Genomic DNA, 12,532 nt, shown 5'->3' on the forward strand with positions numbered 1-12,532 from the left:
CATACACGGACAAATAAAAAAAAAAGCAATGATGCAATCACTCTATTCAGAATCAAGGTGAAGTCCATAACAAGCTGTTTCTTGTAGCAGCACAGTTGCTACATGTGAGCCACAGCTTACATGTAGCAACATGCTGCAGCCATCTGCAGGACTTATTTGTGGTACTTTGACCACAGCATAAGCTGGAGATTGATGTGGTATCCAAGAAGACATGGGTGGGGCTGCTTGAAATGGCTCGAGTCTGGTAAAACACCACACCACAAGAGGACCAAAACTCGCTGTTCAGAACTTCACTTTTTTCCAACACTTAACATCTGACATGTATATCCTTTTTGAGTGGCGGCCCTATCGGGCCAACATGAGCCAAGTTGTGGTGGCCCTGTCACTAGACCCCTATATTCATGTTATATGTTAAATTTGAGTGATTATTTCGGATTCAGCATCATTCTGCTGTTTTATTTAGGCCCCTTTAAGAAATTATAAGTACAATTGCATTCATGGCGATGACTACTAACTAACCTCACTAAAATTAAGGGATTGCAATTTCACAAATTAATAATGCTTAAAAGAATGCCACCAAATCAATTACAAAATTATTAAAATATTTACTGACATCTCATCAATACTATAGTGTCTTGATGTGGTGCGCACTATGTACAGACCCTTTCCAAAAAAATTTGAATATCATGGAAAAGTTTATTTATTTTCATAATTCCATTCAAAAAGTTAAACTTTCATAGATTATAGATTGAGGGCCCATGATTTACTTCTAAGTTTTTGTAGAAAAAAAAGAAAAATTAGGGTCACATTAAATCAATCAATATATGGTACTTTTAAAATGATTAATTTTAAATTAAAAAAACTAAAGTTAATCTTCTATACTTGGTTGGAAATCCCTTTGCTTTAATCACTGCATCGAGGCGCCATGGCAGTGAGGCAATCAGCCTGTGGCATTGCCTAGGAGTTACGGAATACCAGATTTCCTTGATACTTGCTGTCAGTTTTTCTTTATTTGCGAGTCTGGTGCCCCTCATTTTCCTCTTGATAATCAATCCATCCATCCATTTTCTGAGCCGCTTCTCCTCACTTGGGTCGCGGGCGTGCTGGAGCCACATACAAACAAACAACCATTTGCACTCACATTCACACCTATGGGCAATTTAGAGTCGTCAATTAACCTACCATGCATGTTTTTGGGATGTGGGAGGAAACCGGAGTGCTCGGAGAAAACCCACGCAGGCACGGGGAGAACATGCAAACGCTACACAGGCGGGGCCGGGGATTGAACCAGAGAACTGTGAGGCAGACGCTCTAACCAGTCGTCCACCGTGCCGCCTCCTCTTGATAATACCCCATATATACTCAATGGGGTTTAGATCCGGTGTGTTGTCTGGCCAGTCAAGCACCGTGTTGGTATAGTCATCAAAGCAGATTCTGGTGCTTCTCGCGCTATGGGCAGGGGCCAGGTCCTGCTGTAAGATGAAATCTGCATCTCCATCCATATACAGCAGAAGGAATGATGAAGTCCTGTAAAACATTCTGGGAGACTGTTGCAGTGACCTTGGATTTAAGAAAGCAGAGTTTACCAACACCTGCCCTGGACATTGCACCCCAAATCATGACTGTGAATATTTCACACTGGACCTCAAGCAGTTTGGGTTCTGTTCTTCACCAGTCTTCCTCCAAACCCAGTTGAGACGCTTCCGACGTTGGCTCAGGCTGAGAAGTAGCTTGAGCCCGAGGAACCCGACAGTTGGATGCGTCTGAATGTGGTGGTTTTTGAAGCTGTGACTCCCGCTTTATTCCACTCTTTCTGGATCTTTGCTAAATTCTTGAATCTTCTCTGTTTAATAATATGCAGAAGCCCACTGTCATCTCTTTTGCTGGTGCATCTTCTCCTGCCACATTTTCCAATGATTGCAGCCAGCCTTCATAGCTACGAACTTTTATGGCTTACCCATCCTATGCATGGTATCAATGATTGTCTTCTGGCCAGTTGTCAAGTCTGGAGTCTTCCCCATATTGAACCCAACTGAGACAATTGAACCAAACTGAAGCAATTTAATGACACCTTGTGAAGTTGCTTTGAGTTTAGTAGATGATTAGTGTGTGAAACTAAAAATAAAATTGGGCTGATTTCTTCACAGTATTGAATTTTTTTTAAATTCCTGATTTCATGGGTTTTATGAGCTGGAAGCCCAAATTATGTAAAAATAAACAAATAAATACTTCAAATTGTTTAAATTGTGGGCCCTGAATCTATAATCTATGGAAGTTTAACTTTTTGAATGGAATTATGTAAATAAATAAACTTTTCCATGATATCCAAATTTTGGGGGAAAGTGTCTTTATATTATATATTAATATATACTTATTACTTATTATTGTAAATTACTGGCTGGTTGGTGGGAGGCTCAGCTTAAGGGAGCATTGTGTTAAATGAGTGTTGTCGCGATACGAAAATTCGGACTTCGATACTATACCTGCATGAAATACCTCGATACCTGAAACGATACCATGGCAAAAATCTAAAACATCAGTTAAAAAAAAACAATTTTAGATAGATAGATAGATAGATAGATAGATAGATAGATAGATAGATAGATAGATAGATAGATAGATAGATAGATAGATAGATAGATAGATAGATAGATAGATAGATAGATAGATAGATAGATAGATAGATAGATAGATAGATAGATAGATAGATAGATAGACGACGGGTTAGAGCGTCTGCCTCACAGTTCTGAGGTGCGGGGTTCAATCCCCGACCCCGCCTGTATGGAGTTTGCATGTTCTCCCCGTGCCTGCGTGGATTTACTCCGGGCACTCCGGTTTCCTCCCACATCCTAAAAACATGCATTAATTGGAGACTCTAAATTGAGCCACAATTAATTCATGTTTTAAGAAGGGGGATAATTACTTTTTCCACACAGGGCCAGGTAACTTTTAATATTTTTTTCCCCCTTAATAAATTACCTCACCATTTAAGGAGAAGGCCAATACCTTTTCACAGCACTGTATGTTGGAGTCTTAATTCAAGGCTGCATAAAGCATGGCTAAATTTATAATGTTGATTCCTAACTGTTTAACTTTGACAGAGCAGCTGACCTGTCGTCTTTTATGTGTCAACCAATTTCGTGAAAAGGGGCAGGTCTTATGTGCTTCAGAGGGGAAAAAAGACAAGAGGATCAACCAGTCAGACCAGTTCAAAAATAAATATGCTACTCATTGAGTATGTGAGTCATTCATCGTTAAAGAAGCACACAGAAGAAGTTTTGGAGGACACCATATTTATCAAATACATTATCAACTGAAAGAAAGCGTTTACTCTGTGTCGCCATCATGTACGGTATATTTGAATGCAAAAGCTAGTTTATTTTTAGCCTTGTCGCATGTCTTTTGATGTAGTACTGTAAATATCAGACCGCCAATAACGTTATTTATAAAAAAAATAAAAAAATAAAAAAAACATGTCAGTGGTGTGCGATTGACAACACGTCTGACATGGACAACACGTAATGCCTGGATCAGACTACAAGACAAATTTGGTCTTTCGCGATTGCACGAGGTCAGACAACTGCAATAAAATCTTCTATTCCGATACCACCACATCGCGTCTCTTACGATCACTGGGCTTTATCTCGGCAACTCATAAACGCGACACTTGTTACCATGCCGATGACATCGCAACGCTTGTATTATAAGAACAAAATGGGGGAAAACGTGTGCTGGTGGTCACCGGTGCTTGGGAGATTACATTCATTTAAGGCTTGCTTGAGGTATGCTCAAGTACTTTTAATACGATACCGCTCACAAGCAGGCAACAAAACGTTATGTAGATGAGCAAGCTTATGGTTGTGTGTAAACATCCCAGCGTGATGTCGAATCATGCTCTAAAGTTTCGGTGTGTGTGAAGTAATTTTATTTAGTTTTAAACCATATTAAACTGTTTTGGGATCATATTTACAGAATAGACAGTTTTAAAATATTTGTGGGGTTCGTCAATTACTCGGTTTTTTTTGCTCGGTAACGGTATATGTATTTGTATCTGGTACAAGTCCAAGCCATACCAAGCTCCAACACCGAATTAATTAGCTAAGGAACTTTCCTTAAAAGAGAGATCAGTGACAAGATGTGCTTTGCACATCTGCCTCACAGTTCTGGGGAATGGGGTTCAAATCCCGGCCCCGCCTGTGTGGAGTTTGCATGTTCTCCCCGTGCCTGCGTGAGTTTTCTCCAGGCACTCCGGTTTCCTCCCACATCCCAAAAACATGTGTGGTAGGTTGATTGAGGACTCTAAATTGCCCGTAGGTGTGAATGTGAGTGCGAATGGTTGTTTGTTTCTATGTGCCTTGCGATTGGCTGGCGACCGGTTCAGGGTGTACCCCGCCTCCCGCCCGAAGATAGCTGGGATAGGCTCCAGCAGCCCATGACCCTAGTGAGGATAAGCGGTAAAGAAAATGGATTGGTGGACGGATGTTGTAAAGTTGGTTTGACCTGACTGATTAGAATACATGACCTGACGAGAGAATACTTTTTAAGATACACACGTATATACAGTAAATTAACAAGTCATTTAAATAGACACATTTTGCTCAATCTTGTGATCGGATAGGTGTTCAGTTATCTTTTTTTTTTTTTTTTTTTTTTTTTTTTAACTCGCTGATCGGTGATTGGCCCCAAAAATCCTGATTGTGTAACGCCAAGGCATAACAATCTGAAGTAAAGAAAGGGCATTAACTACTACTCCATTGGGCAGCATTATACGACAGAAGAATAGAAAGGACTTCAGAACATTCAGACATTCTCCCATCCTTATGAAAAAAAAATATCAGCCCTAGCAAGGGTAATTAGAGTAATAAGTGGCGCCTCTTACTTTTAATAAGGGGCAATTTTAGGTGTGGCATTTATTTACTCATTGAGCAACACTTATTAATTGGAGCATGGCATCTAACGAGAAACGAGGTGGAGCACGGCACCAAAGTAGGATGGCTGTTTTGCAAAGTGGTTTCAGGTTGAGGCCAGCAGCACAAATAATGATCTCACCTCCTCAAAATGTGACCCAGGTCTCTAGCGGCTCCCCTATAGGCACAGGGTAGACGCACAGAATGCACAAACACTGCATTTTCAACCACTGTAATCGGATCAGTATTTAGTGCAAAAAAAGTACAATCTTTAGGAAGGTTAGAGGTTCTTTTGTACCAGTAAACCTGCTGAAAGAAATGTTCACTCTCTCTTTAAATCTCAATTCCTCAAAAGTTGTTATAGGATGGAAGCACTACTTGTGTGGAGAGAAACTGCAGGGAACATACTTTCAGGAGTTATTGCTTCCTCTGTAAAGAGACTTCAGGTTCATGTTAGCCGTGTTATTAGTTTGCTACAAAAGCGTCTAGGTGGTGTCCAAATCGATGTTTTTTCCACATAAAATAAATCTCTTTTTAGTAGAGGTTGTGAAGGAATGTCAAAAGCACTCTACTCTGTATGAAATGCAACCTTTGATGTATTGTTGCTATAGTTGTTCATAAGCCAGAATGATTGAAAAATTGGAACCCGATCTCTGCCTCTCGTACTGACGAGGCCAACAAAGCCCGATCCAGTCTCCTTGTCTCCCTCTTCAACCACAGCTCTGGACAGGACTGAAACAGACTGCATTCTGGGAATGAACGCCAGCCATGTATTTGCCAGGGGGACCAGAACTCTGCTGATGGAGGGGAAAATTTCTTCGTCACACTGACACACTAAGGGACTAAGGCTAAATTTGTTCAGCTGCATCTTAAAGTCGCAGCACTTTTGCAAGTGCCTTTTGAGTGATGAGTCAAGAAGGTCAATGGACAAAAGTCATGTGTCAAATGACAAATGGCTGACTCTGCTTTTAAGTGACTGTAGCTCCCTGCTCGATGTATTTACTTTCTTTTCTACCATTCTACTGACGCACATTCCACTCAACTTATTTTTTATAGATCGGGGGTGATGTTCTCTTTCAACAGTTTTGTACTTTCACATTCCACACATGGCTTTTGTGGATAAAGGAGTATTTTTAGCACAGTTACTGTGCAATATAAAAATGAAAATACATTGTGAATTACTTTCAGATCAGCACTAGGAGCATTTAGAGAACCACAATCCTGAAAAGCATTCCACTGAGATAAAGTAGTGCTGAAGAGAATATGTGAAGTAAGAAGAGGGAACGGGGCTTCAGGGTCCCATGTGTACTAAAGTTTAACACTTCATTTTTTTTTTTTTTTTGTTCATCTCTAATCTCGTACTTTTACAATAACAAACATTGATCCAGATCTCTGGGCTCAGAGGAAGCGCAAAATATAATGGAACCCATTCACATGCATGCAGTGCTGTTTATAGCAAAACAAAAGTCCATAAATACAGTAAAACAGAGCAACGTGTCATCAATGCAGTGCTAAACAATGAATACTTTGGAGAGCTGTAAAGGCAGAAAATGATTTCATATTCTTCAACCATTAAAACTGACTAGGATTCTGTTTCTTATTACAGGGAAGGGAAAATACATAAAATAATACCTAGAGTACATATTAGCCAAGTAGATTAAACTTTAAAAAAAAACATTTTTGGTAAAAAGCAGAGACAGATTTCTACAATTGTCTTCTTGTGTTGCAGATTCACTCACAGAATTTGTTAATTTGATTCCAAAAGCAATAGAGGACATGGGAGCATGTGAGCGGTTAACATAGAAACGTTCGCCTTTTGTTCTCTTTTTTTGTAGGGGGAGTCTACTCTTTATGATCATATGTCCATCCAGCCTGGAGCTCTAGCCTGAAAAGACATTTCCTTTCTTCTCTTTCATGGGAATTTTCTAACCCCCATAACCATCAAACTAAACAAAATTATTCTACCATTATATAATCTAAAACAAAAATGCAGTCTTATTCCTACTTATGTTTTTGCCTGCAAATAGAAGCATGCGTGACTTTTGGGGAAGCATCATCTTTGACAATAAATTAACAGCGAGGCAGTTCCCACATGAATAAAGTGAGTGGTGGGTATGGGTATCTGTGACATAAGGATTCCTTACGGTTGATGAGACAAACGAATAGCTATAGCCTGATGGGGAACAAGTGAGGTCATCTGATTTACCAGCACAACTCAGTTTCATTCATTCACTACCTACTCTTATTGATTAATGCATTGGATTGGATGCAAACCAAAGTAGCACAGGTGCCAATGAATACTACACAGCCAGTGGTTTGCATTAACACACCTGCAGTCATTGACAGTATTCACTTACCTCCAGGACTGGTCCTGCACCGAGTATAGTCCTCTCCACACCACTGGCGTAGCCCTTCTGGCTGAGTGCGGTCAGACAGTGGATGAGAAAGTTGGTACTTTGTGTCTTGCCTGAGCCGCTCTCTCCAGAGATGACAATACACTGGTTCACCTTCTTCCTGAGCATGGCATAGTAAGCCACGTCCGCAATAGCAAAGATATGCGGCTCCAGTTTGCCTAGCTGGTGGTTTTCGTACAGCTTGACATACTTTGGGTTGTAGATTGGAAGAAATTTAAAGGGGTTGATGGCAATGAGTATGCTGCCTGCATAAGTGTAGATCTTTTTCTTGTAAAAGCGTGTGCGCAGATTGTTTAGGATGCTGTCCTCATTGAGTTTGGGGAGGTTACAGAGGTCTGCAAAGTCATCCTGTGGAGGTGGAAGGAAGCCCCTGGCGGCAAGCCGCTGTGCCTCCTGCTCTTTGGACAGGGGTGGGAGGTGGACATAATGAATAGAGCCATCGTTGTTCCTCTCCTGAATCAAGAATAGAAAATTAATGTATTTAACTTTCATGACTTCCACTGGTTAAAGGATGCCACAATACCTAATGCGTCAATTATTTAATCTTTGAGAAGTACCTTTATTGCGTGGAATTGTCAATTACTTGTGCCTTAAAACCAGGCAAAATGGGGTGCACTAATGTGTTGCAAGCACAACTTCAACCGCTTTATTTGTTCCTATTTGCTGGAATGACAGTTTCCTAGCATTAATGTTGAAATTATAAAAAAATAATGGCGAAATAATACATTTTTAAATAATTCTCAATCATTTTTCGAACAGATGATCATTTTTGGAGAATTTTTGTCGACTGCTGACCACTAATTGGTTTACACCAGGCCCCCCCCCCCAAAAAAGACTCAATTACCAACACATTGATTTGATATGATAGAGTCATGCATTGAATTTGCTGAAGTTTCTAGAGTAAATGTGCTATTTTTGTCTAAATAAAAGAGACCATGGGCAATGGACATCAATGACAATTAACTACTTATGAGACCTGGAGTAAGAAGTAAAAGCCAAGGCTCCGCGGATGCTGCTCTTGGGCTTTCCGAGGCCACAGGAGGAACCTCTGCACTGGAAGATCTCCGGCTTCCAGCACCCACTCTTCCCCGCCACATTCCTTCACCTCTGCTAAGACATACAGGCGGCCAGGATCCAGCCCTAATGCCACAGCAGCATCCGAGATCACAGAGGCTGCTGTAGCATCCTTCTGCACTCTGATTGATTGTAAAAAAAAAATAAAAATAAAAAAAAAAAATTAAAAAAAAGACAAATAATAATAATCAATGATGTGTAAAAGAACTGCTGACATTTTTTGTAACACTGAGTCCCGCCCACCTTAGATTGCAGCAGGTGGATGACTCAGCAGCGAGCCGTGGGTAGATCTGGAGCAGGTACGAGCGTCCATGATCGTTGGGGCTCGTCGGCAGACACCCTCCCCCCCTTACTCCACCTGCACTCATTGCCACGGCGGCACTGCCATCTCTGACACTCATCCTGAGTCAGGGGGAGTTGCCTCAGCATGCCGCAGCCACCGCTTCCCTCTCACCACACAGCACCTTAAATAAAATAAACTACACTTTGATCAATGACAAGTTTCAGTTACCTTCACATTTGGATTATATCATTAGTAGTAGATCTCTGAGATGAATATGAGGAAACCTTCCCTTGTGCTAAAAACAATGATACAATAACCCAGGGCAAATGATCATTTCACGGTGAATACTTACTTACCATTGATCCTAAAATTTACTGTGGTAGCCAACAGTGGGGAGGATTTCCCAACCATCGTGCATATTGAAACAAGGTTTCATGGTAGTCAAATAGGTATTGCGGCTACTGTATTTATAGGACAAAATGATGTATTACTTGATCTTGGAATACATTTATAATGTTAATAAAATAATGGAACGATTTCAAAGCCCAAAGCAATGCCGCAGTGACATGATTCTTCATGGAAAGTTCTTAGTTACCGCAATTTCTCGTGTATAATGCGCACCCATGTATAATAATATAACCTCAAAATTCTGGAAAACCCTTTTATTTATGTATAATGCATTTTTATAATTCATGATTTTGTTTCTACCCATATGATCAAAACATGAAGTATTATCTGTATTTTCAAATAATTATTCTGAAGTAAAGCACTTTATTTGAACACTTAATTCTTTTTTTTTTTTTAACTTGCTCTTATTTTGAAAATCACAGCCCTACTTTGATTCAGTAAATGAGAAAACACACAGTTGTGCTCATGTTTGATTACCCAGGCAGAAGTTGTAAGATGTGTACAGTTCTTTAAAGAAAACGTGAAGGACCAGGCGAACACACATTTAATTTTATTTTAATGGGATTTAAATTAAACTGTCAAGCATTTCAGAAAAGCATTATCTATAAACAAAACATAACCATCATGAAATCAGTGATGGTTGTTGATCAGTCAACAGTCGTATTTAAAAAAAAAAAAAGAAAAAAATAAACATTCACAGATTCTGCCAGGGTATGTAAACTTATGAGCACAACTGTACATATACGAATTATACACGAGAAATTACATTATTATAAAATGATGTCATGATAAGTTTTTTTTGGCACAGGCATTGTTCATTAATAATTTATCTGTTAGGCCTTAGTCCTATCAAGGTAATTATGTGTTTTTTCCTACACCATGTTGGTGTGGGACAATAACTGTTTTTTCTAAATGCTAAAAATACCCATTGTAAATGACACTTTCACCTCAGTTACCGCTCCTGATGCAGCAAAGATAGTGAACCCAGCTGCTGCATGATATGATATAGAAACAGAACACACAAGGGAAACCAGAAATGGTGCAATGACGGCACAATATTCACTCTTCTTGATGAGACACTGTGACTGAATGATGTAAAACTTGGTGGCCTGATGAAAAATAATGCCTAATTTCACCAAAGTAGTTAATATTAATTAAGCTGATTCTGGCAACATAAAATGATGACTAAGAATAAAAAAAATAAAGATAAAGATTTCAGCCCGTTTTGGAAATATTTGCTCAACTGAGCTGGAAAAAAAGTAGTACATCTATGGTGTGTATTAAATCAGTAAAATAGTCGTAAAGTGGTAACTTGACTTATGAGTAGGGCTGGGTGATTATGATAAAAATAATAAACATGATAATTTTGATTGATATTGAATTCATGATAAACAATTTCAAAATGTATTATTTATTATACTAACAAAACTCAACTTTAAATACAAATTAAAAGAACCACCAGAAAATAAATGAATGACAATATTAAAATAATAGCAATTAAAAATAAAAAAAATACTAAATACAAATAAAACACCTGATGTTCCTGCTCTGCGTGCCTTGGCCTATTTGGGGCACTGTGGTGCAGGCATTGAGATACACACTTACATTGAGGTTAAAAGAGTAGAAGAACGCTGCAATTTAACTAATTATATAATGTTTTCACAGATTAGGAAGAATATATGCCAGTGAGTGAGTATATTAGCTGTCCTCATTTGTTACTTTAGCGTTTGTGTGTGAAGATTTATTTTAAGATAAATCTCTCCCGTGACTTCTGCAAATTTTTGCTAGCCTGTCAATAGGGTTTTCCCTTGAGTGTTACATGAAACTTGCAATTTTTCTAAAATAAAATGTTTTGCATTTAAATATACAAGGTGTGTAGCACTTTATGTTGTTTGTCTAGTTTTACAGTAAACTCCCAACTTTCCAACTGTGGTGTTAATAACATGCATGCGCGCAGACACACACACAAACACACTCACACACACACACACACACACACAAGAACAAGCGACGACTCGTAAATTGGGGTACTTGTAAGTTAAGGTGCCACTGTATCTGGTAGTTTGTTGCTCTGTAATTAACACTCATTTAACATTGAAAGCCGTGTACTTTGTATGAACTGTGCAAAATGATAAATTAGTCGATTATTGCTAATTAAGAATTATGCCTCATGTTGAAATGGTTGTTAGTTATGTCGATGCAATTTAGGCAAAATTGAGTGCACTACTTGACTGCAACCAAAGGGGCGCTATTAGTTAAGGATCAACTAGTTTAGTCTGGAAAGTTGAGCAATATCCATCCATCCATTTTCTACACCGCTTATCCTCACTAGTTTATGCTGGACTCTATTCCAGCAGACTGCCACCCAGAGGTGGGGTACAGTGATAATTGAAAAAATAAAATACATCCAGCAAAAACACAAAATAAAAGACCAAGTACTCAACCATATGAAATGTGGCAATGTTTTTCTTTAAAAGGAATAGCTCGTTTTAATTACAGTATTTTTTTTTTCTTGTTCAAACAAATTCATATATTGTGTATTCATATATTCTTCATTAAAACAACAAGAATACACACAAAGTACTGCAATGCTTTTATCAATGTCATGTTGTCAGTGAGGGCTTCATTTGTCACCAGAGTATAGTTCAAGATCCATACCACAGGGGCAAATTTATCATGACAGCAGCTAGGTAGAGTGTAGTGATGTATCGTGTACCATGGCCCTGTATTAATAATGAATGCTCGGTAAACTGTAAGCCACCCTTGGGGAAACAGGAAGCTACTTTAAATCACAGCCCTGCACGGTATGCCATGCAGACTACACTGCTTTGGTAACCTGAGATCCATCCTGTAAGCACAAGGGCTGATAGTTTATCACTTTTCTCATTCATGGGGATAGTTTATTTTATCAACCTGAAAAACAAGACCTTATAGACCAAGATATGACTGGAGTAAAAGGAATATGGCAAATAAAATTTTAGAGCGATAAACTTTCCAATGATTGATCAAAGTCTTACTAGTGTTTCTAAAAATAGTTTCACCAGACTGTTCAGTTCATTGCTGTATATGTACCAAAACCAGTACCGTACAGAGGTATTTTGATGTCAAAAATTGCACCATACCAGTTTTTTTTCCAGTACTGGTAGTTTAAAACAATCAAATAAATTAAAAAATGAAAAAAAATTAAGAAAATACAAAAACTTGCGCGACAAGCACTCAATTCATATGGTGTCATAAATGGCAGTACCCAAAAAGCTGACAGTCAGCCAACGATTGCCTGTTTCTGACAGGTTGTGTGCACACGACTGTGTGGGAGCCGGGAGAACGGCTTCAAACGGCCGACTAACTCCTGCCTACTGCGGACAAGTTAGCATGCGTTAGCTTTAACCAACAAGACGTAACCTCAGAGTCCGCAGCTCACGAGGCTATTTGAGCAAAGTCAGTGT

At 39.0% G+C, this 12,532-nt stretch overlaps 1 protein-coding gene across 9 annotated transcripts in view; it reads right to left on the reverse strand.

The window, feature by feature from the left end:
• The window catches only part of si:zfos-588f8.1, a 91,552-nt gene that overhangs the window by 48,027 nt on the left and 30,993 nt on the right, over nucleotides 1-12,532 (reverse strand). For all 9 annotated transcript variants that reach the window (XM_061778034.1, XM_061778035.1, XM_061778037.1 and 6 more), the window contains exons 2-4: nucleotides 8,639-8,859; nucleotides 8,298-8,517; nucleotides 7,265-7,774 (exon numbers count right to left, since the gene is read on the reverse strand). In XM_061778034.1, coding sequence (XP_061634018.1) covers nucleotides 7,265-7,774; nucleotides 8,298-8,517; nucleotides 8,639-8,796 — 888 coding nt within the window. In that variant the 5' untranslated portion in view covers nucleotides 8,797-8,859. The remainder of the gene's footprint in view (nucleotides 1-7,264; nucleotides 7,775-8,297; nucleotides 8,518-8,638; nucleotides 8,860-12,532) is intronic.

This window comes from Phyllopteryx taeniolatus, chromosome 7 (assembly GCF_024500385.1).
Source record: "Phyllopteryx taeniolatus isolate TA_2022b chromosome 7, UOR_Ptae_1.2, whole genome shotgun sequence".
NCBI classification, from domain to species: Eukaryota; Metazoa; Chordata; class Actinopteri; order Syngnathiformes; family Syngnathidae; genus Phyllopteryx; species Phyllopteryx taeniolatus.